The sequence below is a fragment of the Tupaia chinensis genome, unplaced genomic scaffold (genome assembly GCF_000334495.1).
Source record: "Tupaia chinensis unplaced genomic scaffold, TupChi_1.0 Scaffold144346_1, whole genome shotgun sequence".
Taxonomy (NCBI): domain Eukaryota; kingdom Metazoa; phylum Chordata; class Mammalia; order Scandentia; family Tupaiidae; genus Tupaia; species Tupaia belangeri.
The window spans coordinates 3876939-3895263 of NW_006204205.1; the positions used below are offsets into that span (position 1 = coordinate 3876939).

General features: G+C 38.8%; 1 protein-coding gene across 1 annotated transcript in view; it reads right to left on the bottom strand.

The window, feature by feature from the left end:
- Positions 1 to 18325, bottom strand: part of RAD50 (RAD50 double strand break repair protein) — a gene marked incomplete in the record, with an annotated part of 93531 nt that overhangs the window by 19838 nt on the left and 55368 nt on the right. The window contains 2 exon segments of the mRNA XM_014583584.2: positions 8424 to 8648; positions 11183 to 11310. Of these exon segments, the coding sequence (XP_014439070.1) occupies positions 8424 to 8648; positions 11183 to 11310 (353 nt within the window).

An 18325-nucleotide genomic window follows, 5' to 3' on the forward strand; every position in this document is an offset into this window, starting at 1 on the left:
TTCTTTTAAATTTGTAGCTGAGCTCACAAGAAAGAAAGGAAAATCCCTATATGACAAAAACAAAATGGAACTGAAAACCAAGCTGGTGAGTGTGTAACCTGTCATAGCACTTGAACCTCAAGTTATTTTGATATCATTGTGTAAGGTCTTACCAATCAGGCCAAAAGTGAAGCAGAGAATTGAAGTGACTCTCAGCATAAAACCTAGATTCTTAAAAAGCTGTATCATTCTCAATCAAAGAGTGGAAAACTTAAAAATGAGTTCAAAGTCCTAAGCAAATGTCTTACACGGATTTGGATTTCAATGTTTCACTACTCATATAGTTCAAGAACTGAGAAATTAACAGAAGAAACAATACCCAGGCCAGTGTGTTCTCTGGAGCCCTTAACAGATTCAAAACCAAAATTTCTGTGTGAAGGCAAATCCACACAAAAATATCACAGAAGTCTATAGGGAAAAAAGTGCTTGGGTCACATTTAACTATTACATAAAACATGAAAATAAACTTCACTAGGGGTCAAACAAGTATATGCAACAGCAGAAATAGCCTCTCTAAAATGTGAAATTCATAATAATCTGAAAGATTACTTTATTTATTTATATCGAGGTTGTACGCTCATGCATGCACACATGACACATGTCCCCAATGGGACCTGTTCACACTACAATCTTTTTTCTTTCAATTTTCCCATCCTAAGAAGATAAAGCAATTTACATTAAAGGCACGGTTCTTAAACTCTGATGTGTATCAGAAACACCTGGAAGGCTTCTTAAAAACAGACTCTGGGGACCAACAGGTGGTGTAACGACTATGTCTTGGGCATGCATGTGCACACTCAGTATATTTTGCAAGCTACTGAGAATGGGACTTGAACCCTGGTCAGATATGTGGGATCTGGCTTCCTCTGTAGTGCTAAACTGCTGTGCCACAGGGCTGGCCCAGACATGTATATTTACAATGAGTACAGACATTACAAGAAGAATCAAAACACTAAGGAAAAAAATACATTATAAAAAAATAGAATTTCTGGGGACCAGCAGGTGGCGTAATGGCTATGTGGCTGGATTCCCATGTAGTCGACTGTGGTTCGAGTCCCAGACTCAGTGTCCAGTGGCTTAAATTCACACCAGGCATGTGTGTATGTGCGTGTGTGCTCCAGATCCTGAGAGGAGAATGAAGGAGAAGGAATTGAGGCGTGGCCATCCACCCTGGGGGTTGATTTCTCACTTTCTGTCTCTGTCTTTCTGGCAAGCGCACACGCCCTATAGCAAAAACCTCTCTCAAAAGCGCACAGCCTCTAAAAAAAAACATCACAAAAAAAAAAAAAAAAAAAAAAAAAGAATTCCTGAAAAAAAAAAAAAAGAACAAATAGAACTTATGGAAATGAAAAATGAAATGAAAAACAGTGACAACTCAATATGCAGTATAAGCAGCAGTGAAAGAATTTGTGAACCGGAAGATATTTATGAGAAGGTACCCAGAGCCCAGAATATACAAGAGGCTGTAAGCAATGTAGAGAGAAGAACGAAGAGGTTTTACATCTAATGAGAAATGAAGAAGGGAAGAATAGTGAAAAACAAGGAAGGATATTGGAAGAGAAAACATATTAGAAATTTCTAAAATTAATAAAAGATATGAGTCCTCCAATCAAAAAGTAAATTTTTTTTCTTTTTGGAGAGGTTTTTGCTATAGGGGGTGTGCACTCGCCAGAAAGAGACAGAGACAGACAGAGAGACAGAAAGCAAGAAATCACCCCCTGGAAAGATGGCCATGCTGCAATCCCTTCTTCTCCATTTTCCTCTCGGAATCTTGGGCACGCACACACATTCGTCTGGTGTTAAAGCCACTGGGTCCAGGACTTGAACTGTGGTTGACTACATGGGAGTTCAGTGACATAGCCTTCATGCTAACTGCTGGTCCCAAGAAGTAAATTCTTGAGCTAAAGAATTCAAGCTAATCTGAGACATAATAAAAATGCAGAACACTAAAAACAAAAAGAAAATCCTAAAAGAAAATAAACAGAGGTCCAGAAAAAATGTAATGTTTTTCAAAGTAAGAGAGAGGAAAAAAATTGTCAATCTAGCACTCTATGCTCAGCTAAACTGTCAAACTGAGGGAAGACTTTTCAAAGACTGATGGGAAGTTTACTACAAACAGTCCTTCAGTGAGGAAACTATTAAGACACTTCAAAAAGAAACTGAACATAAAGGAGGAGTGGGATTTAAAAACACAAGAAATAAATAAGTAAACATGTAGGTTACCCAAATAAGCACTGACTGTGAACCTTGATACCCCTTATTAATCTGGGATGACCTACAAGGGTTAGCCCTAAGGCCTACTGTTCAAGGGCCAGTCTCACATGGCTGACTGCACAATTGGAGTCCTAGCCGTGGTGGCTTGAGAAAACTCCTGCAGTGTATGTGTGCGTGTGTGTGTATGTGTATTCAAAAGCCCAACAGGACGGAGAAATGAATGGATTCCAGGGTAAGTATGCCCAATTGGGGGTTGCCTTTTTACCCCTTCTTTCTCTCTCACTAGTGTACATGTGCTATGGCAAATTAAGGTTTAAGAAAATAATTTTTAAAAATTTTAATTAAAAAAAAATAAAAACAAAGTGAAACTAGATTAATATTATAATGAAAACAGAAAACAATGTAGATGGGAGAAAATAATTAGCATTCTGGAAGAAAATAAAGCAATTCACATTAAAGGCATGGTTCTTAAACTTTGATGTGCAACAGAATCACCTGGAAGGCTTCTTAAAAAATAAGACTCTAAGGGGACCAGCACCTGGCATAATGGCTATGTCGCTGGACTTCCATGTATTCGACTGTGGTTCGAATCCCAAACGCGAAGGCTTAAACTCATGCCAGATGCGTGTGAGTGTGTACCCAGGATCCTGAGAGGAGAATGAAGAAGAGATTGCAGCGTGGCTACCCCCCCCTACCCCCCCTCCCGCGAGGTGGGGTGATTTCTTGCTTTCTGTCTCTCTCTGTCTTTCTGGTGAGTGTGCTTACCCTATAGCAAAAACCTGTCAAAAAAGAAAAAAAAGAAAAAAAAAAAAAAAAAAAAACAAGACTCTGGAAGTTACCACCAGAAGTTCTGATCCAATAGACATAGGATAGAGGCTCAGAATTTGCATTTCCAAAAAGTTCAAGATGATGGTAGTAATTTCGCTTGATAACCACTCTGAAAATTAATGGGTTTATCTGAAATCATATGAGTATGTTAAAAATTTAACAGTAGGCTCAGTCATGGTAGTGCACAGCTAGCTCCACTTGGGAGGGTGAAAGCCACACAGGAAGCCCAGGTTTGGTTTTCGGGCCTACCTGAGCATGCACAGCACAACTGCATGTGCCTGCAGTCCTGGCTCTTTGGGAGGCTAGGGCAGGAAGCACATAACACGGTAAGACCCCAGTGAGAATGTCTATTCACTCTCTATTTCTCTCCCTTCCCCCTTTAGGTTGAGGCTTAGTCTCAGTGCGGTAATGTTGGGAGGTAAAACCTCTCAGGTGGGGTCTAATGGGAGGTGTTTGGGTCATGGGTGTTTCACCCTTTGAGGGTGGATTGGTGCCTTTCTCGAGGGGATGAGTTTCTGCAAAGAGTGGGTCATTATAAGGAAATGAGTTTGGCTTCCTTGGCTTTCTCTAGCTTCTTTTTGTACTGTGCAACTTCCTGTCTAAACATGTCCACGTTGCCTTTCCTCCATGCTGTGACATAGCATGTGGCCCTCATCAGATGATGAACAGATGCTGGTGCCATGTTCTTGGGTTTTCCAGCCACCAGAATTGTGAGCTAACTAAACCTCATTTCTTTATAAATTACCTAGCCTTAGGTACCCTGTTACAGAAAGTGAACTAAACAAATAATTATTAAAAACTCAAAGAAGTGAAAAAGTAGGAATAAAGAAAAATCAATCTTGTAAATGCAGGAGAACAAAGATAGCAGAAATAAACCCGATTCTATTAAGTAATCACAATGAACATCAGGACCACATAAACCTAGTTAAAAGACACAGATTGTCATATTGGATTAAAAATTAAGCTATATGCTGAATATTATTATAGTGCTATAGTACTTAAGGCAATTAATGGATGGGTGATGGCAGATAGACAAAATGACCAATGAAATATAATAGAGAACCCAGTATTCTGATACATGATAGAAATGACAATGCAGATCACTGAGAACAGGACAGGCTACTCAACAAATAGAGCCAGGACTACTGGTTATTCAGAAGGAAAAAAACCCAAAACTAGATTTATACCTAACCCTGTACATAAAATGTGACTTAGAATTAAATATGTAAAACATACTTAAATGTAAAAGGCAAAACTTTTAGAAGGAAATTAGTTATAAATCAATAAGAAAAGACCAATTACATATAAAAATAGATAAATGATATAAACATTTCATAGAAGAGGAAACAACGTGATCATAAACACAAAAAGATGTCTAACATCATTAGAACTCAGGGAACTGAGTTCTACATGGATCAAGTGGTGGTGGTGCAGTGGTAATGCAACTGGACCCACATAGGAAAGGTCAAGGGTTCATGTCCTGGAACCTCCTTTGAGTACACTGGGCATGCTGCATAAGCCTGTGATCTAGGTTGGATGAGACTGGGGGTAGATTGTGGCATGAAGGCCCAGTTAGTAGCACACTGCTCTCTAATGGAAAAAATAAACTCTAAAAAAAAAAAAAAAAGGAATCAAGGGACTAAAAATTAAGACAAGAATTTCTCATTTTAAATCCATTAGATTGCTTTCTTTTTTTTTTTTTTTGGCTGGAACCGCCATCTTCCAGTAACTAACCAAAATGACGAACACAAAGGGAAAGAAGAGAGGCACCTGATATAGGTTCTCTAGGCCTTTTAGAAAACATGGAGTTGTTCCTTTGGCGACATTTATGCAAATCTACAAGAAAGGTGATATTGTAGACAGCAAGGGAATGAGTACTGTTCAAAAAGGAATGCCCCACAAATGTTACCATGGCAAAACTGGAAGTCTACAATGTTACCCAGCATGCCATTGGCATTGTTGTGAGCAAACAGGTTAAGGGCAAGATTCTTGCCAAGAGAATTAATGTGCGTATTGAGCCTATTAAGCATTCTAAGAGCAGAGATAGCTTCCTAAAACGTGTGAAGGAAAATGACCAGAAAAAGAAAGAAGCCAAAGAGAAAGGTACCTGGGTTCAACTAAAGCGCCAGCCTGCTCCACCCAGAGAAGCACACTTTGTGAGAACCAATGGAAAGGAGCCTGAGCTACTGGAACCTATTCCCTATGAATTCATGGCATGATGGGTGTTAAAAATAAACTAATCTGTGGTCTATAAAAAAAAGAAAAAAGAAAAAAAAGAAAAGAAATCCATTAGATTGGCAAAAAGTAAGAAATTTATAAAAGCAACATCATGGGATGGATCAAGTAAAATCTTTATATACTGCTGCTAGTGGCATAAATTAGTTAAAGCCATTTTTGGGAGACAGCCAGCTCCATGGCTCCTGAGATCTAGCCATTTGGGGAGAAAGGAAGATGTCCCACTGATAACTGGGCCTCCAGCATCCAAAACTCGCGTGTTTGGGAAGAAACCGACCATCCACCAGATGACTAGAAATCGCTGCAGGACCACAAGAAATATGGGGAAGCAGGAAAATACCTCTCCCACAAGGGAAAAGGATAGCTCCTCTTTATCCACACACAGTTCAATGGAAATCATGGAAATGTCTGATAAAGAATTCAGAACATTCATAATGGCAAAGCTAACAGAGATGGAAGAGAAGAGAGACAAGGAACTGCTGAAGAGAAAGGAGAAAGGAGTTGAAGAGTTCCAGGAGGTAAGGAAATTCATGCAAGATCTAAAAGAGGAATTTCACACTTTACAAAAGAATCAGATGGAACTGTTAGAGATGAAGGCTATAATACAAGAAGTCAAAATCTCCCTTGAAAGTATTAAAAGCAGACTAGATCATACAGAAAATAGAATTTCTAATGTAGAAGAGAAAATGGTTGGCCTAGAAAAATCCACCGCGAAGACTGAGAAAATGGCCCAAAAATTTGAGAATAATATGCGAGAAGTACTAGATACCATCAAACGTCCAAACATCCGGATAATAGGCATCCCAGAAGGTGAAGAGACTCATAAGGGCATTGATAATCTATTCCATGAAATCTTACAAGAAAATTTTCCAAACCTGGAGAGGCACTCAAAGATTCAGTCCCAAGAAATACAGAGGACCCCAAATAGAATCAACCCAAGAAGATCTTCTCCAAGACACATTATAGCCAGATTGACCAAAACCACAGACAAAGACAAGATACTAAGACTGGCAAGAGAAAAAAGGCAAGTTACCTACAAAGGGTATCCCATCAGACTAACGGCAGACCTCTCATCGGAAACAATGAGAGCGAGGAGAGAATGGGAAAATGTATTCAAAGTATTAAGGGAAAAGCAATTTCAACCGAGAATTCTGTACCCAGCAAGGTTATCGTTCATTTGGGAAGAAAAGACACGAACTTTCCCAGATAAACAAAACCTGAAAGAATTTACCAGCACCAGACCGGATCTCCAAGAAGTTCTTAAGGGAGTGCTATGTCAGTAAAATTAAATGCAGACACACAGAAATAAGAGTTCAGAAACTAAGAAAATGGGCAACTTAATTGTAGGGCCAAAAGCTGGAGTTGAGTATTACATCCCAGATTTCAATCTGGAACATCGAACCTCAACAGATACAGAAGAAAGATTAAGTACATGAGACTGAACTGATGAAACAGTATTCTACGACTTGACTAAAATATTGCTGCTTTTCTTCTAAGCTTTGTTGTCTGGTTTTAAGGACTTTTGTCCTGTCTTCAGCTATCAATAGATTCATGTTCCGACTATTTGAACAGAATACTAACCTGTTTCTAGGCTTTAAGTTTCAAAGAAATATCCTTACCAGTTCAAAACTGCTTTTCTTGAAACCATCGGCTGATCTTGCTATTGAAAGTAGTTAGATTACTTATGATATTGTGTGACCAACGAAATGTTGGGGGAAAAGGGATTGAAGACAACTGTAGACAGCAGAGATAGTGTAATAAGAGAGTGGAATAGGGCAGAGGGCTAGACATGGGGTAAAAAAACATATATATGAAAGTAGAAATGGAATATTATGGATGATAACATGCATTATTAAGCCACTATATAGTATATTCTAGATGGGAAACCACATTTAGAATGTTGTGATGATGCTCAGGGAATGAATGTAAATTAATAAAAAAAAAAAATTTTCAGAAGAAAAAAAAAAAAGGCATTAGAAATACCTATTTGATGACTGCAGTTAAGCTATATAGCCCTAGTTAGGTGCTACGTTATAGTATGTTCATTCTATTCACTGAGGTTTATGCCTAAAGTCAGTCTTGTGTTCATGGATATGTACATATCAGCTGTGCTTGCTATTGAAAATATTTAGATTTATTAAGATATTTAGTGAAACAATAAAATGGGGGAGGCATAGAAAGCAACAATAGATACCAGACACAGTGTGGGAGGAGGGTGGGAGATGGCAGAGGGTGAGATAGGGAATCAAGGATGGGAAAAAAGGCAAAATATACAGAAAACAAGAAATGGAAAATGATTTGTTGACAATAACACATATGTTGATGTGCTTGATTGAGCCAATATACAGTGTATTCTCAATGGAAAAATCTCATTTTGTATGCTATAATGATGTACAGTGAATGAATGTAAATAAAGAAAAAAATGTATAAAAAAAAAAAAAAAGCCATTTTTGGAAAATAACATTAGTTTGTAAAATTAAGCATACCCACAATCCACTCCTACATATGTAACCTTTTACCTCTGATTCAGAGCCATAACAAGAATGTTCCTAGGAGCAATGTTTGTATTAGTAAAAATCTGGGGGAAAAAAACCCCAAATGTCCACCTAGAGGAGAATGGATCCACTATGGTTTATTTCCATAGCAGAATTACATATGTCAGTGAAAATGAACAGAACTAGATACAAACAACATGGAAAAATAAAAACAAAACAAAAAAGTCCTAGAAGAGTACTTAGAATATGATACCATATTTAAAAAGCTCAAAACAACATACATATAACATTCTTAAGAAAGCAAAAATCTGTATCACTAGTTACGGCTTGAGGAGGCTGAGATAAAGGAGGCACATCAGAGTGAATGCCAGTTAGTGATAACGGAAGAATTCTTGAATTGGTAAGGGGGGAGTGGTATGAATACTCTTTAATATCCTTTATAACTTCATAACTTAGGTAAGCGTGTGTGTGTATATGTGCACATGGATACATACCTTTTTCTATTCTAGGGTATAGATGAACTATCATTTAAAAAGAAATAGGAGAAAAGATGACTAAAATATGCTAGTTGATATTCACTGCAATGGAACCAAACCCCACTCTAATACTCACTGGTCAAGGGTCTTATAATAAATGTCCAGATCCTTGTTCACAAGCTCCGTTGTTCTCATAACAATCATCATTTCTCTATACTTTTCTTCAGCATCCCTAAATTGAGGTTCTCGAAGTTCTTTCTTAAAATGCATAATTTCTTCTTCATAACCTTTCTGTCGCCCTAATGCCAAACTGTGATTTCTTTTTATATTGTCTATGTTCTCTTCCAACTTCTGATGCTCACTGTAAAAGGGGAAAATGATAAATGAGGACCATTTTTTAGCTTTTAACAGTCTGAAGTAGAAAGAGACCTTAAGACAGGTAAGTGTCAATCTCCTTAGCAGCCAATAAATGGTTAAGAGAGTCTTTCTTTGCTTTTTTTCAAGGCTTCAGTATTAAAGAAAACTCTCTTTAGTAAAACTCACAATACAACTTTATTTTAATTAAACCAAATACTAATTTTCTGCAGTATTATTAATTAAAAATTTGGACTCCTCTATGGAAACAAAATTTCTCTTGCACAAATAAAAACAAAACAAAACAAAACAAAACAAACACAATACTGGGACCAGCAGATGTTGTAATGGTTATGTCACTGGACTCCCATGTAGTTGACTGTGGTTTGAGTCCCAGACCCAGTGGCTTAAAATCATGCCGGGTATGTGTGTGAGTGTGTGTGCATGCCCAAAATCCCGAGAAAAGAATGAAGGAGAAGGGATTGTGGCATCACCCAGGGGATGATTTCTCTCTTTCTGTCTCTATCTCTATGGTGAGTACACGCACCCTATAGCAAAAATCTTTCTCTCAAAACAAAAACCCAAAGAAACAAAAAACAAAAGCACACACAATACTGACTAAAAATAAGTAAATTACTCAAACTTGGGGTCAGCAGGTGGCATGGTAGTTAAGGCACTGGATTCTCACATGGTCAATCACAATTTGAATCCCAGATCCGGTGGCTTGAAAATCATGCTGGGTATGTGTGCATGCATGGCCAAAACCTGGGAGGAGAAAGGATTACAGCATGGTCATTCCCCTGAGGGGATGATTTCTCACTTTCCCTCTCTCTGTCTCTCTCTGTCAAAGCACACATGCCTTCTGGCAAAAAACCTAAAAAATCACCCCCCACACAAACAAAAACAAAACTCAAACTTTTCTGATAATAAGGCAGATTCTAGACATTTAAATGGATGCTTTAAAATCTTCATTTATTTAACAATCACTTACTAAGCATCCTCTTCTATGCCAGGCATTGCTTTCAAATTTGTAAATACTCTTCTTTTTTGAGAGAGAGAGAGAGAGAGAAAGAGAGAGATTTTTGAATAGGGTGTGTGTGCTCACTGGAGAGACACAGAGAGAGTGACAGAGAAAGCGAGAAATCACCCGCTAGGGGGATGACCATGCGGCACTCCCTTCTACTTTTGGGATTTTGGACATGCACGTACATGCGCCAGGCATGAGTTTTAAGCTGTGGGGTCTGGGACTCAAACCACGGTCAACTACATGGGAGCCCAGTGATGAAACTACTATGGCATCTGCTCATCCCATCAAATTTATAAAGATACTTACAAAGTGGCCTAATGATACGTTTTGAATTTCTGTTGTGCCCTGGTTGAAGAAAGGTTTGAAAAACAACAGTCGTACTTACTAGCCTGAATGAATGTAAAAAGCTTTATTAACACAGTGATCACGAAAGAAATTTTTTAAATATCTGGTTTTGGTCTTTAGTAGCAAAGAATAAATTATTTCATTCAGAAATTTCTTCTAAAGGCTTTACTTTTCTCACCTGGCACACAAAGTGCTAACGTTAATTACAGTGTTAAAGAACTGCAGCTTAGAAGCTAGGATATTTGGTTCATGTTCCTGGTTTATATCATAATCTCTCTGATTTTTCTCAGTCTTAGTGTCCTAATCCATAGAAAATAAAGAGGCTGAAGATGACCAGCTCTTCCGGTTACAAAGTCTGGTTTCCTTGATACATAAAAGGGATTTTAAATAGCTAAACCAAAAAAGCTTACAATAAAACAGGATTAACCATTTGTTAGATTCTACAAATTAAAGCTTCACTTTGTTATATCCTTACAAAGACCTAAGCATTCTTTGGATCTGTCTGCTGTACAAATTCAAGAAGACAAAAGAAAAATCTACAAGGAAGGGGTGAATGAATGAGAGACCTAGATTTAACCAGCTGCGGTGGTTCAAAATCTATTTGGCTAATACAACTTTTAATGCCAGTCCAGTACCTTAGCATCAACCAGGTTCTGACAGAGTTCCTAAGGCAACTCTAAGGAAGATAAGGTATCCACCTTTCCTGCTGCACCAGGAAGTATCAACAAAAACAGATGAAGGGAAAACCAGGCTAATCTCTCCCAAAAAGTGCTCTGGTAGGCACGTAATGACAACTGGGACAATCCAGAATGAGTCTCCATTGAGGAATCACTCTGGTACTAACTTATGGGCAATGCTACAGACTGCCAAGCCCGCTGGCAGGCAAGATCCACAGCTATGCGTGCACTATCACTCTGTGCAGCCGGCTGGCAGGAGATGGGATCTAGCAGGTTTAATACGGAGTAACTACCACTGCCCAAAACCACAGTGTGACGATAAATTCTGTCACTTCTTCAGTAATTCAATTCTTAAACGCATATAAAAATCAGTCCATGTTCAGGTAAATCTCAAAGCTAAGGCTTAAATTCTTTCTAAAAACAAGTATTTAATATTTTTAAGATTCTAATAAAGACCTTTATTTAAACTAAAAATTACTTTTAAAAACATACTTTTTCATTTGCAAAACCTGCATTTGACCCATCTCCTTCAAATGTTGCTTTCTTTCTTCTTCCACTTCTTTTAGTTCCTCATTTCTTTTTCTTAAAGTAAGGTTATCTTGTAGCCACCTTTCTTGTATCTAAATGTAAACATTAAATTGGTTAACAAAAATAACCAAATTACTAACATGAGACCCATTACAGGTAACTGCTGTCAAGTAATGTCAATTCTGTCTTGCTGAGAAGCATGTCAAATTTGATAGAGGGGGACCAGCAGTTAGCGTAATGGCTATGTCGCTGGACTTCCACGTAGTAGACCGCGGTTCGAGTCCCGAACCTGGTGGCTTAAATTCACGCCAGGCGCGTGTGCGTGCATGCCCAAGAGCCCAAGAGGAGAATGGAGAAGGGATTGCAGCGAGGTCATCCCCCCTGGGGGGTGATTTCTCACTTTCTATCTCTCTGTCTCTCTCTGTCTGGAGAGCGCACGTGCCCTATAGCAAAAACCTCTCAAAAAAAAAAAAATTTGATAGAGGGAGAATAAACCAGTGTGAAGGAATCTCCAGGCCTGGACTACTCTGAATGGCCCACTGTCATCCACAGTCACAGGCAAGACACCTCTCATAGTCCGGCTTTTATTTTTATGACAATGATCTAAAAAAAAAAAAAAAAAAAAAAATGAGACTCCTATTTGATGGGGAGTCCTAAAATACAGGGTTTGACATGTATCTTTGGGTATTTATTTACTTATAAAAGTAGATTTAATAAAAATGCCATTTAGTATTATACTCATTTTAAGACATACACATAAAAAGAAATGTGAAGTGATGAAATAGGCCAGCCACAGAGGCGCAGTGGTTACTGTAATGCTCCAAAGTACTGAGGCCATATGGGAAAGTCCAGAGTTTACATCCCGAGGTCTCCCTGTGCATACTGGGCGTGTGTGTATATGTGCATGACTCTGGCTGTCTGAGGTTTGGGGATAATTGTAGCATTAAGACACTGTTGGAAGGGCCAGCAGGTGACATGGTAATTAAGGCACTGGGCTCCCACATGGCAGACTGCAGTTAGAGTTCTAGATCTGGTGGCCTACTTTCTCATTTTCTCTCTTTCTGGTGAGGGCACATGCTATGAAGCAAATTTTAAAAAATAACAATAATGATAAATTAACAAAATAAATAATTCTTAAAAAAAAAAAGACCCTGTTGGGACCAGCAGTTAGCATAATGGCTATGTCACTGAACTCCCATGGAGCTGACCATGATTCGAGTCCTGGACCCGGTGGCTTAAACTCATGCCGGGTGCATGTGCTTGTGTGCCTAAGATCCTGAGAGGAGAATGGAGGAGAAGGGATTGTGGCGTGGCCTTCCTCCCTGGGGGTGATTTTTCACTTTCTGCCTCTCTGTCTCTCTCTGTCTGGTAAGGGCACGCGCACTAAAGCAAAAACCTCTTTAAAAAAAAAAAAAGAGACCCAGTTGGGGCCTCTCTCTCTTTCATGGATGAAAAAAATAAGCCTTGGGAACCAGCAGTTAGCGTAATGGCTATGTCGCTGGATTCCCACGTAGTCGACCGCGGTTCGCGTACCGGACCCGGTGGCTTAAAACTCATGCCGGGCGTGTGTGCGTGTGTGCCCAAGATCCCGAGAGGAGAATGGAGGAGAAGGAATTGCGGCGTGACCATCCCCCCTGGGGGGTGATTTCTCGCTTTCTGTCTCTATGTCTCTCTCTGTCTGTCTGGCGAGCGCACACGCCCTATAGCGAAAATCTCTCCAAAAAAAAAAAAAAAATAAGCCTTAAACATGGAATAAAAACCATAACTGGATATTTTAATATTCAATACCTATGTTCCAGTGGATTATCTTACATAGGAGCACCAATATGGAACCTACTGATCTAAAAGATCCTAAGGGATTAATATCATTATCAGTCTCCCTCTAACTTTTCTTCCTATAAGGCAGTATAGTATACAGTATACTACAAAAGTAGTATCTCTGAACTTCTTGATAATTTTCCCGGCCAAGTGAATTAAAAATTTTAAAATCGGTTGTTTTTGTTGAATAGTTTTGATCTTAAAAAAGAAAGCCAATCACTCTGCAACAACGAAATTATTTCAGTAGTTTTCTGGTAATCATAATGGACTGTGTTGTCAAAATTAGGTAACAATGGGACCAGCAGTTAGTGTAATGTCTACATTGCTGGACTCCCACGTAGTCGACTGCGGTTCGAGTCCCGGACCCAGTGGCTTAAACTCATGCCGGGCGAGTGTGCATGCGTGCCCAAGATCCCGAGAGGAGAAGGGACTGCGGTGTGGCCATCCCCCCTGGGGGGTGATTTCCTGTTTTCTGTCTCTCTGTCTCTCTCTGTCTATCTGGTGAGCGCACGCGCCCTGTAGCAAAAACCTCTCAAAAAAAAAAATTAGGTAACAATTTATAAGTTGATTCTTTGGAATTTAGGAAAAAAATTTTCCTGTAGAGCCAAATGGTAGTTTGGACCACAAAAGCCTGAGTGTAGACAACTCAAGTTTGCAGCCACTTAAAGATGAAACTGCAATAGCCCTTGAGGTAAACTCAGGAATGTGGGAAGAAGGAAAGGGGTAGACCTTGGCAATATCTTGTTGACAACCATAAAGGCAGGGAAGACGATCTGGAGGTGGGAGTGAGAAGGAAGTCAAAGATTTCTATCATATGCTTAATGGAGGTATCTATATCAGGGATCATTATTTTTAGAGTTTTGGGTTTAACTTCCTTTTTCCTAGAAGTAGTAAGTACATACATATCTACCAAAGGTATTACTATAAGCCACTAAAGTCTACTGAAATGACAGTTACTAAGGCAACCTAAATGTACCACTGCCGCTGCTATGATTTCCTAGGTTCTTCCACGGGGGGCCTATGCTTTTACTTTTTCTTCACTAGGAACAGGGGATGTGCCACTCCTTGATTTCATCCGACACTATTTAACACCTGAACTATATTTTTAAGACAGCAAAAATTGACTCTTTAAAGTACACTTTTGGACAAGAGTGAGCTTTGGAATGAAATACTTTTCTTAGTCTGCCTGCCTGTCTGGTCACCAGAAAGCTAGACATGTAAAAAATTTTAGGTCGGGGCTAGCAGATGGTGTGGTGGTGAAGTTGTTGGACTCCCACATGGCCAACCACGGTTCAGGTCCTGGACCTGGCAGCTTGCTTTCTCACTCTCCCTTCTCTGTCTTTATCTCTCTCTGCTCAAATTGAATACTACTACTACTACTAAATTAATTAATTAATTAAAAAAATTTTAAATCAGCTTCTATTATTTGTGCTATAATTCTGAAATACAGTATTTGGCATAGGAGTTAAACTGCATGGGCTTTGAAGTCAGGTACACTTAGGCTCAAATCTCACTGCTATAACTTTTAAACTGGTTAACTTCAAGCAAATTAAATTCTCTGAGCCTCAGTTTGCTCAAAACATGGTAATAATATAGCCACCTGTCATACAGAGCTATCTGTGAAGATGAAATGGGTTCGTAAATGGAAAGTAATAATACACCTCCTGGCTCACCAATCACTGGGATTCTCATTAGTTAAGAATCCCAATTGTAGTCTATAAAATATAAAGTATCAGAGAAAAAGAAGAAAGAAAGCCAGACATAGTTACAGTATACCAAAAGTGATTTTCTATTATATTAATACTAGAAAATTTACAACGTAGGGTCAAGTTCTATCTCTATGACTCTTTCTGTGACATTGGACGAGTCAGGTCATATCCAGTTCTCTTTATATATGCCTTCATCTGAAAAATGAGGGAGGAGGACAATTAAATTTCCAAATTATTTTATTCTGTAGATGAGATTTAATAAGGTTTAAATGAGCATGTAAACAAGAAACTGTTTTCTCCAGCTCTGAAGTAACTCCAGTTACCTCGCTTAGATGACAGTTAACATATACAATGAGCCACCTAAAGGAGACATAAAAATGAGCTGCATTCTAGGTACCTGTGACGAAGCAGCATGCTGACTAGACCATAGTCCAACACTCACTGCAAGTCTGGCTGTAAATAACGCCGTTTGTAGAGGACTGCCTGAAAGCTATGCAGTCCACCCAGTGTTCTGGCTCAGTGATTGATTGTTAGGGGATACATGAGGACCCTAGGGACCTTTAACAAAATATGGCTGCTTCTGCCCAAGCCCCAAAGATTTTCATTTACTAATCTGGAATGGAGAGGTGGATATTCATATTCCTAATAACCTAAGTAACTTTTTTTTCAAAAAGTTGAGAGGTAATTCATATATAAAATTCACCACTTAAAAGTGTACAGTTCAGTGGTTTTAGTATATTTGCTAAGTTATATGACTAACATCACTATCAAATTCCAGAGCATTTTATCACCTGAAAGGAAATCCCATACTCATTAGTATTCACTCTATTCCCTCCCCGCCCCGTGCTTACTGCCCTTGGCAAAATTAATCTGCTCTCTCTAGATTTGCCTATTCCATACATTTCATATAAATAAAATTATACAATATGTGGTCTGCTGTCACTGGCTTTGCTCACTTAGCATATTGTTTCGCCCATGTCACAGTAGGTGCAAACACTCTGCTCCTGTTTACCACTGTGTAATATCCCATCACATTAATACACCACATTTTGCTAATCCATTGATGGCCACTGGGTTTTCATATTTTGAGTATTATGAACAATGCTGTTATAAGCATTTTTACACAAGCTTTTATGTGAACATATTTTCAGTTTTCTTACTTCTGTACTTTGGAGTGGAAAAACCCCAGATGATTTTAGTGGGTTTCCCTAGCTGAGAACTAAGAACCTCTGTTCTCTAAACTCTCTAACACCAATTGCCAGCTTCTGTCGCATTCTACAGAACCTCAGCACCAGGAGATTATGATACAGAGATTATTGTAAAACAAAACAAAGGCCCCAAGAAGTTCGCTGAAGACCTGGTTTATGTTCAATAGTGTCCTCCTTTAGGTAAAGAGAGACATTTTTCTCTGGTCTCAACGCAGTGAGCTGGTTTCCCACAGCTCTGACATAATATGAATGTAACTACTGATAATTGTGATGTCCTCTCTCCGTTTGACTACTAGAATCTTCAGCAAGCACATCAGGCTTCACAGCACACTTTTTATAAATTTACTTCCCTCCTGGTTTCATTACCTTCTTGTCCTTATTTCTACATTGCCTCGTTTTCCCATTAATTTTAAAATATATGGCATTGCTCTACAGTATATAACTTAGTAAATAATTTTTGGAACAAGGTAAATTACAAAGTAAACTCACACATCAGATCCACTAAATTAAGAGTGAAAAGGGTCACAGGTTGGTAACTATTAGTCTCTGTCTATTATTATACAGAGGGTTGATACTGATTTATATTATAGTGATTTTTTTAAGAGGTTTCTGCCATAGGGTGTGTGCACTCGCCAGAAAGACAGAGAGATAAAGAAAGTGAGAAATCACCCCCTGGGGGGATGGCCATGCCACAATCTCTTCTCCATTCTCCTCTCAGGATCTTGGGCACACATGCACATGCTCGTGGGCGTGAGTTTAAGCCACCGGGTCCAGGACTTGAACCGCAGTCGACTACATAGGAGTCCAGCAACACAGCCATTATGCTAACTGCTGGTCCATTATAGTGATTTTATATAGGTAATCTACATCTAAGATAATGATAAATAAATATTGTATTATTTATACATGCATCATCAATGTACACAATTATTCAGCATCTATTAGGTGAGGCATAAATTTATTTTTGACTGATATTTCATATATCTGAAATTCCTGGTCCTATATAGCAACAGACACAGCAGAAAGTTGAACTAGTTAATTTTTAGTATGATTTTTTTAGAGAGGCTTTGCTATAGTGCACGTGCATTCACCAGAGAAAGACAAGAGACAGAAAGTGAGAAATCACCCCCTGGGAGGATGGCCACACTTCAATCCCTTCTCCTCCATTCTCCTCTCAGGATTTTGGGCATGCATGCACATGGGTCTGGTGTGAATTTTAAGCCGCTGAATTTGGGACTCGAACGGTGGTCAACTACAAGTGTAATCATTATGCTATCTGCTGGTCCCCAGAGAGATTTTTAAATGCCACTTAAAACCAATGATTAAAGCATTCAAATAGCAAATTTTGTTTACATCATCAGACAGAAAAATGATATAGTTTTTAAAGGTGTTAACTACCATGTTTGCATAAGGCATGTTAAGATAGCATCTTTTTTTTTTTTTGAGAGGTTTTTGCTATAGGGCGCATGCGCTCACCAGACAGACAGAGACAGAGAGACAGAAAGCAAGAAATCACCCCCCATGGGGGATGGTCATGCCGTAATCCCTTCTCCTCTCAGGATCTTGGGCACACACGCACACGGGCCCGGTGTGAGTTTCAAGCCACCGGGTTCAGGACACGAACTGTGGTCGACTACATGGGAGTCCAGTGACATAGCCATTACCCTAACTGCTGGTCCCAAGATAGCATCTTGATGTGGTTTTAATTATGCTGTAGAAATTAATTTCCTTAATAGACAAAATAAATGATACAGCAATCAACTGCAAAATGACTTAATATATAGATATTTTTCTTACAGATAACTTTTAAGAATGTTAGACCTCAATCCATCTTAAGTGAATTTATCCTATATTAAGATATGTCAGAAAAAGAAAGAAAAGATACCTATATATGCGGTAGGAAATACGTGGGAGGACATATGTGGAAGGATATTCACTGCTACACAGTATGCAATAAGAAAAAAAAGTAATGCAGCTAAGAGAGTTCTGATACATACACAAAATGGAATATTTTAAAATCACCCAAAAGAATATATCTGTGAGTTGATATGTAAGATCACATTACACTAAGTGACAAAAAGTGTGGAATAATGTGAGTGGTATGAGCTCATATATAAATTTAAATATACATACACACATATATTTAGATTTATCTATCTGCCAATATATCAAAAATATTTCTTTAACAACTAGGTAATGACACCTAGAAGTAAGACTGGGAATTAGGAGGCCAGGAGGTGAAATAGTGGTTATGTAGCTGGACTCCAACATGGTCAACTGCAGTTCAGGTCCTGGACCCAGTGGCTTGAAAATCGCTCAGGGTGCAAGCACGCACGGGTGTGTGTGTGTGTGTGTGTGTGTGTGTGTGTGTG